General features: G+C 40.6%; 1 protein-coding gene across 2 annotated transcripts in view; it reads right to left on the bottom strand.

Annotated features, from left to right (window-relative positions):
* Positions 1–17,266, bottom strand: part of PKNOX1 (PBX/knotted 1 homeobox 1) — a 101,594-nt gene that overhangs the window by 19,546 nt on the left and 64,782 nt on the right. The window contains exons 3-5 of one of the 2 annotated variants that reach the window (XM_006870820.1): positions 10,795–10,922; positions 4,405–4,576; positions 1,422–1,592 (exon numbers count right to left, since the gene is read on the bottom strand). In XM_006870820.1, coding sequence (XP_006870882.1) covers positions 1,422–1,592; positions 4,405–4,576; positions 10,795–10,922 — 471 coding nt within the window. The remainder of the gene's footprint in view (positions 1–1,421; positions 1,593–4,404; positions 4,577–10,794; positions 10,923–17,266) is intronic. The other variant, XM_006870821.1, reaches the window with a different exon arrangement.

Below are 17,266 nucleotides of genomic sequence, written 5' to 3' on the forward strand. Positions count from 1 at the left end.
GGAAGAGTAAATGAATCCAAAGCAAGAAGAAGGAAGGAAATAAAGGTAAGAGAAAAATCAATAAAACAAAGAGTTGGTTCTCTGAAATAGTCAATAAAAATAACAAACCTCTTATAATGCTGACAGAGAAAAATAAAAGACAAAAATTACCAATATGAGAAATAACGGAGGAGTTACCACTACAAGACTCTGCAGATATCAAAAGGATGTTGGTTATTGTTTTTAAGTGCTGTCTAGTCAGTTCCAACTCACAGCAATCTTGTATAGGGTTTCTGAGGTTTGTCAATCTTTGCAGGTGCTGAAAATCCCATCTTTGTCCCACAAGAATGCTACATTTGCCATCAGAGAGATGCAAATCAAAACGACACTGACATTAAAACACAGAAAACAAATGCTGGCAAGGGTGTGGAGAGACTAGACCCTCCTATACTGCTGGCAGGACTGTAAAATGGCACAACCACTGTGGAAAATGATACTGCATTTCCTCAAAAAGTTGTAAATAAAAATATGGCATGACCCAGCAATGCCTCTAGTTGGTATATATCCTCAAGAAGTAAGAACCATGACATAAATAGATATATGCACACCTATGTTCATCGCAGCACTATTCACAATAGCATGGAGACAGCCTAATGCTCATCAACATGAAGGATACGCAAACTTTGGTACATATAATGATGAAGACTTAACAATGAATCTGCAAAACACCTCATATCATGGATGAATGTTTATGACATTATGCTGAGTCAAATTAGTCACAAAACAAACAAACAAACAAACAATAAAGAATAATGTATTAGACCACTATTGTAAAAAGTCAAGACAATGTTTTTATGCTAAAAGAAACAGTATTTAATGATAACCAGGGGTGGGAATGAAGGGAGAGTAATTCACTGACTACAAGGTAAACATATTAACTTGGGTGACGGGGAAGACAATATACTACAAGAGGGAAGTTGGCAGAACAATGACAAAAAGAGGAAGAGACACAAGAATCAGATGGACACATCTCTCTCACAAGGAATAGCTGGTGGGTTCAAACAGCCAACCTTTAGGTTAACAGCCAACTGCTTAACCACTGCACCACCAGGACCCCTTTCAAATGTACAATGATTAAATGTAAAAACAGAAGTAGATGGCATTATACCTTCCAGAAATACGGGCTCCCGGGCCCCAGTACACAGATCTGGAACACAATTCATTAACGTAGAACCCTAGAAGTTTCCTTAGAAATCCAGAAGAGACACTGTGTTTCTCACAAGGTGTAGGGAAGAAGATGCACTCCCAAACCAGACCAGGCAGAGTAAGAGAGTGACTTTCCAGCAGGATAGCCAGTAAGAAAGCCCAGCTGACTGGCTGGTGGTCCCAGGTATCAGAGGTCACAGTAACTGGGAAGTGGGGCACACCCCAAACATAAATACCTGGGATTGGACAGGGGAATATGGACTTCCGGGTTCTCCACTCAACAGAGTCTCACTGTTCATTTTTGTTTTTAGACAAGCAATGTACCGGCTGCAGAAATCTTTGCAGAGTTCATTAACTTTTTCTAGCTCAAGAAGATGAATCCGCAAAACTTGGATAGCTTTTACCATCTGGAAGCAGAGAAAATGCAAATTTTAGACAAGAAAACTACAGCACTGTCTAGTGTGGTGCTGCGGGTTAATGCACTGGACTGCAAGGTCCACAGAGTAAGTGTTTCAAGCTCACCAGGTGCTCCTCAGAAACCCTATACAAATGTCGCTATGAGTCAGAACCCACTCAATGGTACTTAACAAAAACATTCTCAGCTACTGGATTCCTGGTGTAGCACTGGAGGATCAGCACTGGACGTCAAACCACAAGGTCGGTGGTTCAAACCCACTAGCTGCTCCTCGAAAACCTTATACAGGGTCGCTGACTCAGAACTGACTTGATGGTACTTAACAACAACATTCTTAGCTACTGGACTGAAATCCATACAGCCAACGCCATCTTCACTACCAACAGCAGATATGGCGTGACATCAGAAATCTGACAAGTTGACATATGATCTGGTACTTTGTCCTTGTGTATGCCTACATAAGGCCTGTCTGGCATGCCAGGAACACACTCCTTAAAGTCTAAACTCAGCATGTCAGCATGAGGCCAGCAAGTAAGGGATGAAGTACTGGGTTCCACCACTGATCTGCCAAGTTATGTAGCCTCGATGGGCTCCTATTTCTTGTTCTATAATTAGGATAAGTCTGTCAAGACCTCCTGGGGTGTGGTGCCGATCAGCATGCTGGGACAATGCTGGGCTGAGAAGGAAACCCGCAGGGAGCACTGGCTTGGTCTCTGCCAGGCAAGGGGTGATGGTATCACCTGGACAGAGAGACTGTCATCACAAGCCCCCCTGTGACTGCAGACCTCTTTGCAGCTCTAAGGGCACACCCCTGCTCCACCTGGTCCCATGAAGCTTTATCCCATCTTATCCAGAGTTGGTAGGGAGAACTAGTTCCTTCAAACTAACTTTAAACCAAACTCCTGTTTATAGGCATAACAAAGCAGATTGCTGTTGTTAAGTGCCATCAAGTCAGTTCCAACACATAGTGACCTTATGAATACAGAGTTTCCAAGGAGTAGCTGGTGAGTTTGAACCACCAACCTTTTGTTCAGTGCTTACCCTGCAGTGCCACACCAGGACTGGAACAAAGCAGATTAGGAGCCCAATAAATATTTAAAAGTTTATATAGATAAAACACAGAGTCTCCTATATCTAAGAGGTTTACATTTGTAACAAAGCTTCACAGAGCATTCATTACATTACATAATTAGCCTGTGCTCTACTGTTGAGAAAGCAAGAGAGCCACAATTGAGTATTTTAATTCAGTGTGAATTCCTAACAATGTATGGTAAAATCAATTACTGTGAAAATGAATCATAAGAATGAAATAAGATCAGCGTATTTACTACACTAATATATAAGTTCAGGTTTTTGTTTTTTGGTTCATTAATAAAACTCAGGACCGAGACACCCTCCCCCACCCCTGTGCCACTCACCCACTCTCACATGGCACCTTGTGTACACTTTTCATCTACTAATTTTACCCTTTCACTAGTAGTACATTTATTTATTGAAAACAAAAAATACTTTATGTTCTATAAAGCCACAAAATAAATGCAAGTTAGATTTTGTAACAATTTTAAAGTCATCCTAAGAGTGATAGTGTCAACAGTATTTATACTCAAAAGAGCAGCTTTACAATGCTGCTGAGTAAGGACAACACGTCTACTATTACACCTACACCTGAAAGTGCCTCTTTTCTCTAGTCTGGACTTAATAACCTCCTATATTTCCAGGCCTTAAACACTCTGCCCTGCCCTCCCTAGTGCTCTGACATCAGGTGTGGGGTCACAGAGTATGTCCATGAGTTTGTTGGCCTTTCATCTCCAATAAGGGCCCACTAAGGCCCTCAAAAGAAAGCTAATGAAGAAGCCTACGACAGCTCCTCATGTTGTCAAGAGTGTTGACCTAGCCCTGGAGGAAAGCACATGGTCATACAAGGTAGAGCCAGGAGCTCCCCATGGCTGGAGCACACTGTGTTGTGCCATGCTGTGCGGCTGAGGAACGGGATGGCTCCTATGAAGGGCACAGAGATCTAATTTTAAAGACTCCTGGATTTTTCACTGGAGAATGCTGATGGCCACCCCCTCCACTCTGTACCTGTGTGCTCTAGGTTAGACTGTGCACCTCTCCACACCACCTGGAGATAGTGCTATCTTGGGAGAATAAATCACAGTTATGGGTTCATGACTAGGGATAAGCCAAGTTTATCACAGACATGATATGAGGGATCAGGGCTTGTGAAATCCCAGTTCCAATGAGCCTTTTGAAACATTCAGGTGAGAGTTAGATTTCCCTTAGTTCACCTGGGAAGGAGGCATAATCACAAATTTGCTATTAAAGGAAGGGTAACTACAGAAAGTTGGAGGACTTGAGACATCCAAGTTACCCTCAATATAATAAATTATGCACAAACAGTAACATTCTTTCCTTTAGCAGAACTACAGTCTAAAGTCCTAATTGTTGTTAAGTGCCATCAAGTAGATTCTAACTCACAACCAAACCCTTGTATAAGGTTTCCAAAGAGTGGCCAGTGGGTTTGAACCCCAACCTTGTGGTTAGCAGTCCAGGGCTTATCCTACAGAACCACTGTTGTTGTTAAGTTTCATCAAGTCAGTTCTGACTCACAGCAACCCTGTATAGGTTTTCCAAAGAGTGGCTGGTGGATTTGAATCGCCAACCTTGCGGTTCAAACTGACCTTGCAGTCCAGTGCATTATCCCACAGCGCCACATACAGAACCATAAGAAATCTAAAATTTCATGAGCAAATTTTAAGTGAGGAATAAATAAAAAACAAAAATAAAATATTTTCTTTACTTACTAAATTGTCAGTTTCTGGATCTTCACAAAAGAAAGGCTTTCCTTCTTTTTCTTGCTTCCTTACAAAATTTTCAATGTCCACATCAAAACTGGCCGAAGTTGTGCCTTCAGAGCCCTGTGTAGATTGCTCACATTTTTCAAACAACAAAGCTAACAGTGGGAACAGTGGATGCCTGGGAAGGATAGGTGAAGTTGGGAAGAAAAAAAGAACAAATAGACCATATTTTCACAAGATTATTTTGGTCTGCATGAACGTTCGTATGTATGCATGTATTTCTAGTTTTACATACAGCTTTGTTGAGATCTATAATTCACATAGTACATAACTCATCCATTTAAAGTGCATAACTTAATGGATTTTGGTATATTCACAGAACTGTGCAGTTATCACCACTATCTAATTCCAGAACATTTGCATCATCCCAAACAGAAACTCTGCCCATCTTAGCTATCACCGCCGTTATTCCATCCCTCCCAGCCCAGGTAACCAATAAGCTGTCTTCTGCCTCTGTTTCTGTTAGGTGTCCTACACCCTCCTCACAATCATTACCACATTTGAGCCCACTGTTGCAGCCACTTTCAATCCATCTCACTGAGGGTCCTCTTTTTCACTGACTCACTGCTTTACAAAGCACAATGTCCTTCTCCAGAAACTAGCCCCTCCTGATAACATGTCCCAAGAACGTGACATGAAGTCTTGCCATCCTTTGTTGTTGTTGTTAAGTGCCGTCGAGTCGGTTCCGACCCATAGTGACCCTGTACAGGGTTTCCGAGGGTGTAAATCTTTACGGGAGTAGAAAGCCTCATCTTTCTCCCGCGGAGCAGCTGGTAGTTTCGAACCGCTGACCTTAAGGTTCGCAGCCCGATTCGTAACCACTACGCTACCAGAGCTCCGTAGTCTCTGTAAATTTCCCTATTCTGGATTTTTCATATAACTGGAATCATGCGGTCCTGTGTGTTTGGCTTCTTCCACTTAATGTGTTTCCTGGATCCATCCACATAGCAGCATTCCTTTTTGATTACCAAATAGTCCATTGTGTATAGTTGTTAAGCACTGTTGAGTCGGTTCTGACTCATAATAGAGTTTTCCAAGGAGCAGCTGGTGAGTCTGAACCACTACCCTGCAGTTAAAGCCAACATTCTGGTCCAATGCTTATCCTGCAGTGCCATGCCAGGACTCCATTGTGTGAATATAGCATGTTTTAGTTATCCAGTCATCTGCTGATGGGCACTTGGTCCACTTCTTGGTTACTATGAATAATGTTATGAACATTCATGTATAATTTTTTACGTGGATACATATTTTCAGTCCTTTCCAGTATATACCTAGGAGTAGAACTGCTGGATATATGTTTAACTTTTTGAGGCAACTGCCAAACTGCTTCCCGGTGGCTATATCATTTTACATTTCCACCAGCAGTATATAGTTCCAGTTTCTCCACAACTATAGCAACACTAGCTATTATTTGTCTTTTTATTAACAGTCATCCTAGTAAATACAGAGTGGTATTTCTAGTATTTACTGTTAATAATGTAACAAATAAATAAAGGAAAAAAATTCGTATCATACAGATTAAGCAAAATCCTCCTGGACAACATACTGTACTCCCTCTTTAAGGTGGCCACTATTCTTATTTTGGTGTTCATACTCTTCCAAAGTGCACTGTTTATTCATAGAGTTCTTTAACTTGCTCTGCTCTGCCAAATACATCATACATAGGAACAGGGCCAGCTTAACAGCTATAGGAGCAGGGCACTTGCAAAGAGCCCAATACCTGTTTTAATGTTATCTTAAAATTCTCAATATTTTTTGTACACGTTCAGCATTTTCTTTTTGCCCAGGGTTCCATAAATTGTGCAGTTAGCGCTGCTTAAGAGACTGCCTATATCAGTTCTAGACATCTGTTCTCCTCTAACCACAGCTGGTTTCCTATAGTATGACAGTGCAACAAATCAACCTCTCCTCTATGGCTGGCTGTTAGGTTGTTTGCAGTTGGTTAATATTTATAAATAATACTGCAACAAATATTTGAGTCGGAGAGCCTTAGCTTTCATATACACACTGAAGTGCAGTGAATTATTTTACATATCTCTTCTAATCATAGTCTTTTTAACTCCTACCAAACCACTTATTTTCTTGATGGGTCTTGGTAGGAGAAGGTGGGAGAAGATACTGATAAGATGACTTGACTCAGTTATGAATAACTGTTAATAGGGCTAATTATGATCTGGAAAGCTAATGACGGGATTGACAATTTTACCATCCTGCTGGGTTTTAAATGAGCCATCTCAAAAGCAGAAAGGGGGATCTGACACCATCAAAGAAAGTCAGCAGTGGAACACATTTTAGACCCAGAGATTCCTCTGTACTAAACCCCCATGACCCAGGAGACAGCTGTGATACAGAGAAGTGGCAGAGAAGCAGCAACAGCAGACCCATGAGCCAGAGCACCAAACACAGTAGAGTGCTTCCTGACCCACGGAGCAAGTGGTGTTGAGTGCCTTTGGGCAGGAGGCTCACTTATAGAGTAGGGTACCTTTGGGCACTTAATTGAGGAGCTAAAGCCAAGCACCTTTGGGCATTTATCAGCAATGTTGATAGAGCTCTATAACATTGCTAGAGCAGGGCAGAAGCCAAGGATCAGAAAGAAGTCTGCTTGTGGGTATGGCTGGGAAGGGGCTGCCTGTCTGAAGGGCTGTGCCCTAAGCATTTCTAATTCTGAATTGTAATCTGTTCACTTCCGGAGGAAACGTGAATTGTTATTGTTATTGTTAGGTGCCATTGAGTCAGTATCTACTCACAGTGACCTTATGCACAGCAGAACGAAACACTGTCCGATCCTGGCCCAACCTCAATACTGTTGCCATGCTTGAGTCCATCAATGCTGCCACTTGGCCAATACATCTTGTTGGGGGTCTTCCTCTTTTTCTTTGACCCTATACCTTACCAAACATGATATCCTTCTCCAGCGACGGGTCCTTCCTGACAATATGTCTGAAGTATGAGAGACGAAGTTTGGCCATCTTGGCCTCCCAGGAGCACTCTGGTTGCACTTCTTCCAAAACGGATCTGTTGGTTCTTTTGGCAGCCCATGGCACTTTCAGTACTCTCGGCCAACACCATAACTCAAAGGCATCAATTCTTCTACGGTCTTCATTATTCACTGTCCAGCTTTTGCATGCATATGAGGTTACTGAAAATACCATGGCTTGAGTCAGGCATACCTTATTCCTCAAGCTGACATCTTTGCTCTACAACCCTTTAAAAAGGTCTTGTGTAGCATATTTGCCTAACACTATATGTAATTTGATTTCTTGACTGCTGCTTCTGTGAAGTGTTGATAGTTGATCCAAGAAGACTGTGTGAACGTGCATGCTCATTTCTCTAGGATAAATAACTGGTATAGTGGCTATATCTGGCTTATACGGGCAAGCGTCTATTTAACACAATAAGAATCATTTGTACTCCCACAGCAATGTTAAGAGTTATAGTTGCTTTGCTCAGCAGCCAAGCCAGTATTTGGTCTTACTACTTTTTTTTTTTTTTCCCAGTTTAACTAGTCTAACAGGTGGATCGCCTCACAGTGTTAATTTGCATTCCCTTAACTACAAGCTGTTCTGTGGGAGAAAGATGAGGCTTTCTGCTCCTGTAAAGATTTATAGCCTCGGAAACCCTGTACCGGATAGTTATGAGTCAGAACTAACTCCACGGTACTTAACAACAACAGCTAATACTATTAGATTTGTGTTGGGTTAATCTGCTGCAAAAGACGTCTTTACTTTAAAGTATTAAAATCAAAGATGTCACTTTGAGGACTACGGTGTACCTGACTCAAGTCATGGTATTTTCATGCGTGCAAAAACTGAACAATGAATAAGGAAGATCAGAGAAAAATTGATGCATTTGAGTTATGGTGTTGGCGAAGATACTTAATATATCATGGACTGTCAGAAAAAGACATATATCAGTTCTGGAAGAAGTACAGCCAGAATACTCCTTAGAAGCGAGAATGGTGTGACATTGTTTCACACCTTGGTGAAAGACATCATGCTTAGTAAAGTAGAGGGTTAGTGAAAAAGAGGAAGACCCTCACCAAGAAGTATTAAGACAGTGGCTACAACAATGGGCTCAAACAGAAGAACAATTATGAGAACGGTGAGAACCAGGCAGGGTTTCATTCTGTTGTACACAGTGTCCCGATATGGCTAATGATGCTGAACATCTTTACATGTGATTTCCCCATATCATTTGGTCCTTTGTAGTTAAGTATCTGTTCAAGTCTTCTGCCTGTTTTTCAATTAGGTTGCTTGTTTGTTTTCTGTTAAATTCTGAAAATTCCTTATATAGTCTAGATATAAGTCTTCTGTCAAACATTTAATATCCATGTATTTTTTTCTAGTCTACCGTTTGTCTTTTCATTCTATTTATAGTGTCTTTGGCTGAGTGGAGTTTAAAATCTTGAACGTTGTTGTTGTCATTTAGTAGATTACAACTCATGTTGACCCAATGTGTGCAGAGTAGAACTGCTCCATAGAGTTTTCAAGGCTGTGAGTCAGAATTCAACTCAATAGCAATAAGTTTGTTTTGTTTTGGTTTGACTTTTAGGAAGCAGATCACCAGGCTTGTCTTCCGAGGCACTTCTTAATGGTTTGAATCATCAACCTTTTGGCTAGTGGTCAAGCCTTAACCCTTGTGTCAACCAGAGACTCCCTGAATTTTAATGAGATCCAACTTACCTGCTTTGTATTTGGTCAGTCATGCTTTTGGTGTTTTGCCTACAAACTCTTTGCCTAACCACAAGTCATAAAGACTTTATGTTTACTTCAAAAGTTTTTGTAATTTAAAATTTTACATTTTGATTATAACCCACTTTGATGAAATTTTTATGTAAGATGTGAAGTTTACGTTGATGCTCATTTTATGCAAATGAATATCCAATTATTCCAATACAATTTGTTGAAAAGTTTATCAATTCTCCATTGAATTGTTTATACCTCTCTCAAAGATCAAATGAACATATTTGTATCATCTATTTCTGGGCTCACAATTCTATGCATGAGTACAATGTCTTGATTACTGTAATGATAGTAAACCTCGAAATGGAGTGGAATGATTCCTTTAACTTTATTCTTTTTAAAGATCGTTCAAGTTGTTCTAGCTCCTTACCTTCCATATAAAATTTCGAATCAGCTTGTTTGTATCTACTACAGAAAAGTACTGCTGAGACTTTAATTGGAATTGTGTTAAACCTATAAATCAATTAGAGAAGACTGCCATCTTTACTACATTGAATCTTTCATGGTATGTCTCTCCATTTCTTGTTGGTTTTTTTGTTTTGTTTTTTTAATTGCTTTCACTAACATTTTATAATTTTTAGCATAAAAATTCAATACATTTTATTTTTATACCTATAAATAGTTCTCTTTTTCACCCTAGGAGGTCTTGTAAATGATACTGCTTTTAACTGAAGTTCCCAGTTGTACAATACTGGCATAGAAATGGCATTATAGTTTCTGTGTGTTGTCCTTGTATCCTATCACCTTGATAAACTTATCAGCACAAACATTTTTGGTAGGCTCTGTATGACTTTATATACAGACAATGCCATCTGTGCAGGGTGTCCACTTTACTTCTAATCTGGTGTGCCTTTACTTCTTTTTCTAATCTTCCTGCACTGGCTTAGAGTACTCTCAACATCTTTGCCTAATTTCTGATCTCAGGAGGAAGGCATCTAGTCTTTCACTATTAAGTATGATGCTAGCTTTGGATCTGGTAGATATCCTTTGTCAGGTTAAGACAAGCTCCCTTCTATCACCACTTTATTTAATGCTAACTAATGTTAAATGCCTTTAGTATCTTTGATATGATCATGAGGTTAAGCTTACTGATTGATTTGCTGACCTGCTATTTATTTGTCTATATATATGTTTGGTAGAATTCTTCAGTAAAACCATCCAGGTATGAAGATTTCTTTTCACAAGGTTACCTAAAATACAGATTTATACACCAAAACTTTTTTTTTTATTATTAGAAATAGCATCTAATCAGAGAAAATTTTATCCAAGTATAGTTATCATATAATGGCACTTTACCACTCCTGCCTAATTAAGAACTCTTCTTGTCTAGTTCCCATCAAGTCAATCCTAACTCATGGTGATCCCACATTTGTCAGAGTAGAGCTATATTCTATTGTTTTCAATTACTCCTCTTTGGAAGAAGACAACTAAAACTTTCTTCCCAGGTGCCTCTGAGTGGAATCAAATCTCCAACCTCTGGGTCAACAGCTGAGGATGTTATCATTCGTATCATCCAGGGAACTCCAGTGAATATCTCTAGTGTTCTGGTTCACATTCCCCTTAAAGCCCCACCATGCCACATCTCGAGAGCTACCTATAAATGGCCTGCTTGTCTGCATCCATTGGCGTCTGAGATTCAACAGGGGGAGGGCTCACTCCTTCTGCATCAGGCTCAGAGCAGTTAGGATCTTGCTCCGTTTTTAACTCTGTTACTACTTGCATCTGTAAAAGGAGGACAATTTTTGTTACCAAACATAAGATAAAACTGCTACCAAGTATCCTATGGTAACTTGCTGGAAAACTGTGATTTGCAATTTCACAAAAAGAATACTGCCAACAAAATTCCTCTGAATTGGATAAAATAAAGATCAAATTTCTGAACCATTTAAGATTGAGATAACCAGTAAAATTCTTATAAATTTTATAATCATAATAACTATGCTTTACATATGCAATCTTTCTTCAGTCTCAGCATGTTATATATCTTCTCATTTCATAATATTACAATAATGGAAAGAGAAACAATTCAAGCTTTTCATATTTTGTCACAAACATAGGGCTGAAATTCTCTCGCTTATCTACTCTCAAACCTCAGGAATCCATTGCTACAAATAAGCTCAAAGCTCTGCATTCAGAAAGTAAAGGACAGCTGTCTCTAAGGAAGCAATATTAACTACAATAAACATTAAGAAGAAGGCCTAAAGATATGAGCATTTAAATTGCTTTAAACAAATTATGGGTTTTAAATTACTTAAATCTTAAATATAAAGAACATGTTTAGGCTACTGGGGGAAAAAAAAAAGTTGATACAATGATCTAATCATCCACAAGTAAGGGAAATCCCCTCCCTCCCCTCCCCCGCAGGAGCATCCGGATCCTGCCCAGCACTGACTAGTCATGCTCCCTCCCCTCAAGGAAGCAACCAGCCATCTGTATTCTTCTCCCCAACATACTGAGTGGCCAAGATGATTTCCATTCTGTGTTGGAAGAGGCAATGCCTTTAGATTATATACTGTGCTTGGGAAATTGTCTTTCTCTTAACATCAAAACAAAACAAAAAACTAAAGCCCCATCAAATACAATTTTTCTGGAGGGCAATCTGACAGTATGTATAAAACAGTCTTGAAAGATTTATGTCAGTATTTTTTTTTAATGACTGTGGAAAAAGAAAAACCTAAATGTTCAACCTCAGAGGAATGGGTAAGTAAATTATATATCTATACTGTAGAATATTAACTATTTATTTTAAATAGTTTTCCATGCTGTGGAAACATGGACAACTATTTAAAAAAGAAGAAGCATTTTCATGTGCTTGGCACAGAGACCAGAGATTTGTAGGCCTGGGAGGTTGAGAGTAGTAAGCACAGAAGGGCACCGTGTGGTAGACTACGTGAGAAGGTGATCGCTGCTATAAGACACAAACAAGAACAGAGGAGCGGGATGAGATGCAGGCTGTAGTGTGAAACAGGGTAGGATGGAAGATGTGAGTTAAGCAAAGACTTGAAGGATGATGGGAGGAGGGGGGTGATTGAGGTGGCATGGCCCAGCAGAGGTGTATGCGTGTTGATAGCTGAAGGAGGGCAGAGAGCCTTGGGACTCTGAGTAGGCATGGGAGTAGTGAGTACTGAGTCAAGGGTGGTGAGTAAGGGCCAGATGGTGCAAGGTCCTGTAGGTAAACTGTTGGAACTTTCTCTGAAATCTATGTGGAGTCACTGGGGAATTCAGGCAGGGGGACAGCATTAGATTCGCATTTTAGGGGGAAAAATCACTTGGTTAAGAGAGCAGGTTAAAATGATATTAAAGAATGTCCCTCCCTCAATTTTTATTAAAGCAGCAGCAAAAAACATTTTGTCAACAAAAATCTCTGCATAGGAATAGACAAGGTACAAAACGGCAAACCAAGAGAAAAACAAGAGTTAGGAGAAGGAGAGGCACAGCCAGCCTTAGCTCCTAACACAATAACCCAGGACCTCAAAGGAATGGTATGCAGGTTAGAACTCATTAGAAAAAGAACACTGTGCCTGTGCACCAACCCCAATACTGATCATTCTCACCAAAATCCTCAAGTACAGAGAAGAAAACTATGTGGACACTCTCTTATCCCATTCTCCTTCTGACTAAACAGTAAAACCCTGGTCAACAGGAAGCAAATAGCAGAGGTAAATCTTCCAACGGAAATGGGACTCTGAGCAATGGGGTAATGAGTCGCTAGGGAACAGCCCCAACTCAGAACATCATAAGAGCATTCGCTAAAGCCTCAGTGGTCCAAGAAAGACTGCCTGGTGCTGGCCGGGGACAGGATTCCCTTGTGACCACCTTTTTTTTTTTTACTACCTTTGTTCACAACTCCTCCAGGTCACATAACACAAAACACTAGCCTGTCACAGCAGCATTAAGGAAAACAAAGTGTGATCTAGTGGGAAGACAGGAAGTCATGTCTACAACACAGAAAATGACTGTCTAGGCCCAGTAATCCTGGCACCAGCAAGGCAAAAGGACACAGTGGTGAAACCATGCTATCTGTATGACCAGGAGGATGAGAACACAGCAAAAGAGCATTGAAGAAACCACATCTGATTAATGGACCACACACACCTGAACCTCCAAGATTCTGAAACCAGAAGAACTAGATGGTACCCAACTACCACTACTGACCAGTCTGAAAGGATCACCAACGGAGTTCCTAGATAGAGGGAAACTAAAATGTGGAACAAAATTCAAAATCATAAAAAAGACAAGGCTTACTGGCCAAATAGGTACACTGGGGGAATCCCCAAGAATATGGCTCTTAGTCACCCTTCAGTGGCTGAGATAAGCATATAAAGTGAACAATGACAATAGAGAGGCAGGCACTCCTTAGAACAATTAACCATTCAAGATGAAAAGGGCAGCATGTGCCTAGGGATAAAGCTCAAAAGACAGGAAGAAATAGAAAAGAAGGATGAAGGAAATGGAGAAAAATAAGGTAGAAGTGGGAAGAGTGCTGTTAACATTGTGGGGACTGCAATCAGCACCATAAAACATGTATGACTTGCTGAATGGAAAATTGATTTGCTCTGTAAACTTCTATCCAAATCAGAAAAAAAAAGTTTAAAAACAAACAGCAAAAAATCAGATGTGAAAGAGCAAAGAAAAGTTCTCATAACTGCCCACTATTGGTGTCTATGAGGACCTCTGACTGCATAATGGTTATGAGTCAGGCTTCTAATCTAAAGGTTAGAAGTTGTAAACTACCAGCGGTTCTGCAGGAGAAAGATGAGGCTTTCTGATTCCGTAAGATTTATAGCCTCAGAAACCCTAAACAGGTTAACTATGAGATGGAACCGACTCCATGGCACATAACTACCACCAACGTTGGAGTCTATATAAAATTTATGTCGATAAAAGAACTGACTGGATTTAGGAGTGAGGGACAGTTTATAGTCTTAGGAAACAAATAAGGCCCAAACATTATTTTAGAACTACCAGACAAACTAGACACAGATGAAACAGAAAACATCAGTAAAATTGCATTATCATTACAGAGGAAAGATCTTAGACAACTGCAGCAAGTTGTTGTTGTTAAGTACCATGGAGACAGATGCAAGTCATAGTGACTCTGTATAGTAAAGGGTAAAGTCAGACATAAAGGTAATTAAAGAAAAGGTAATTGATATGGGAACATATAAGCACAATCTAACCTCAGGACAACTGAGGTGGAGAACATAGCAAAGGGAACAAAAACAGTTTCAAAAATATAGTGCAGAAGGTTCCTGAAATGAGGAAAGAACAAACTCTGTCTATAGATCAAAACACATGCCATGCTTCAAGATAATCTGATAAGAATGTACAATGCAGGGTATGGCCCAACTCCATAATAAACTTGAAGAATTAAAAATTTATAAGGGGAAAAAGTAAAAAATTCCTCAGGCAACCACATAGACAAAACTAATACCCCCAAGGGGGAAATCAGTTTGGCCTCAAACTCCTTTAGCAGCTTTGCCAGGAGATAACAGAGAAATGTCTGTTAACGTTCTTAAGGAAAAGTCTAATGCCAGCAAATCATTCAGAATCAAGATGCCTGCCATTCATGTATAAAACCTACAGGAAGGCATTTGCAAACAAGAAAGAACTCAAAGAATACGGTGTCCATGAGTCTCTCTCCAAAAATGATTATCTCATAGCAGCACCCAGCTGGCATCATCTTTTTGCCCTCTTACTGGAACCATAGGGAACACTACTATCAGAAAGGCTCCCTGTCAAGGATGCTGCAGGGCACCCTGAAGGAGGCCATTCTGGGGTCTTTCCAACCATGATCCCACTCCAGTGGGCAGGCACCACTGACACAGACCCCAGTGCACCTCCTGGAGCTAGACAATAGTGGCTCATCCTTGACTCATGCTGATGTGCTTATAAATCCCAGAATACACCATGATTTTTATGGCTCTGGACCTTTTGTATGCTGTCTCCCTGCCCTGGGTGGTCAGCAGCATGTCATACAGCAGCATGAAATACTCCCTTCACCTCCAACCTAATATCTGGACAACATTCTGGGAGGCTTCCCTGATTATCACCCATTCCCTCCCCACCCCTAAATTAACCCAACTTTCTGGGCAAGTTTCTCTGGCTAATCCTGTGTCCTGTCACCCCTTAGCTAATTCAATTTTCTGGGAAGCTTCCCTGACCATTACTGTCACCTCCTGCCCCCTTTAACTAACCTACTTCTCTGAGACTGGATCAGACAAACCCCATGCCCATCTGCACTGTCATGTGCAGACTGGAAATGGGAAAAACAGGGTGGAAGTAGGAAAAGTGTTGCTGCATTGGGGGATTGTAATCAATGCCATGAAACAAAACATGTATGACAGACAGACACCTGTCTGTTTCCCTCAGGGCAAGGATCGTGTCTTCATCTTCAACACAAAGTCTTACACACATTAGAAGGCTTATGCATCTGTTGGTTGAATCAATGAACGAACTGAAGTAATATTAAACAAAACAGAGAAAACTTCTATTTCTGTAACTGTCTTTATTTCCCTATAAATGGGACACCAGTATACGCTCTCTGAACTCCTGGTGTGGCGCTACAGGATCAGCACTGGGCTGCAAAACACCAGGTTGGCAGTTCAAATCCACCAACTGCTCCTTGGAAACCCTATACAGTGTCACTACAAATCAGAACCAATTCAACAGCACGTAACAACAAACAACAAAAAGTATGCTCTCTACCACTAGATGCTCAGCACACTACAAGACTAGTAATGCTGCCCTTATCAAAATGTTTAACTCCGTTAATAAAAGATTTTCCCCACAGGAACAAACATAACTCAGTTTTCTAGTTTCAGGTAAAAAATAGGATAAAAAAATTTTAATTTTACAAATGACTACTCTATTTATATAGGTGTCCTACCAGCGTAGTGGTTTACAAATTGGGCCTCAAATGGCAAGGTCAGCAGTTCAAACCTACCAGCTACTCCATGGGGGAAAGATGAGGCTTTCAGCTCCATAGAGATTTATTGCCTCAGAATCCCTATATTGTTGTTAAGTGCCATTGAGTCGGTTCTGACCCATAGCGACCCTGTATAGGGTTTCCTAGAAGCAGCTGGTGAACTTGAACAGACGATCTTGCAGTTCAAATGGCTTTGCAGTCTGGCGCATTAACCTACAGTGTCACACCAGGACTCCTGCTTCAGAATCCCTATACAGGGTCACTATGATTCAGAATCAACTCAACGGCATATAGCCACCATCACTGCCATTATATTTACCTACAAAATAAGGGGTCTTCAAGTGACTTTTTTGCTCAAGGACAGACAGTGTTTTCTATATGGTGACTATGCTACTTGGGGTAGAATCTCCGGGCCTGCCTGTGCAAAGGCCCTCAAGGGGTTATGGTGAAGCATTCAACCTTCTTAGCTGTGACCCCAACTCCACCCTGGCAAGGCTTTGGGACCTTGGGTAGCTGTCTAGACACCCTATTGTGGAAGGAAACATGTGGAATATACCCTACACAGTATTTGGCACAGTCATTGTACCCAATTGAAAGAAGGGAAAACTTAAAGATGTTTGCCTAAGGTAAAAAAACAAATGATAGCTATGTGTGTTAAATTATGCTAGCAAAAAGAAAGATAAAAAGGCCAAAATTCTCTAGGCTTGAATTCCATGAAACAGGTAAAACTAATTACATTCTCCATCATTGTAGATCAGGGATGGGGAACCTTTTTTCTGACAAGGGCCACTTATGTATTTATAACATCAGTCAAGGGCCATACAAAACTTATCAACTTAAAAATTAGCCTGCTATATTTGGTCAAACATTTATAATTAACTCACTCCTAATGTGATGGCTGGAACTGTGATTGGCTTGACAGGGCCAGACCAAATGATTTCACAGGCCCATGGGCCGGACGTTCTCCAGCCCTGTTCTAGATGGGAAAGTGCTCAGTTGTGTTAGCAGACATCTAGACGTAGCCTGCCTGCTCCGCTGCAGTCTCTTTTCACACTCACCAATAGCTCATGAAACCACAGGATTCCCATCACAAGATTAATGACACGCAGACTAGCAGCCAGTCAACATGAAAATCAGG

This window comes from Chrysochloris asiatica, unplaced genomic scaffold (genome assembly GCF_000296735.1).
Source record: "Chrysochloris asiatica unplaced genomic scaffold, ChrAsi1.0 scaffold00154, whole genome shotgun sequence".
NCBI lineage: Eukaryota > Metazoa > Chordata > Mammalia > Afrosoricida > Chrysochloridae > Chrysochloris > Chrysochloris asiatica.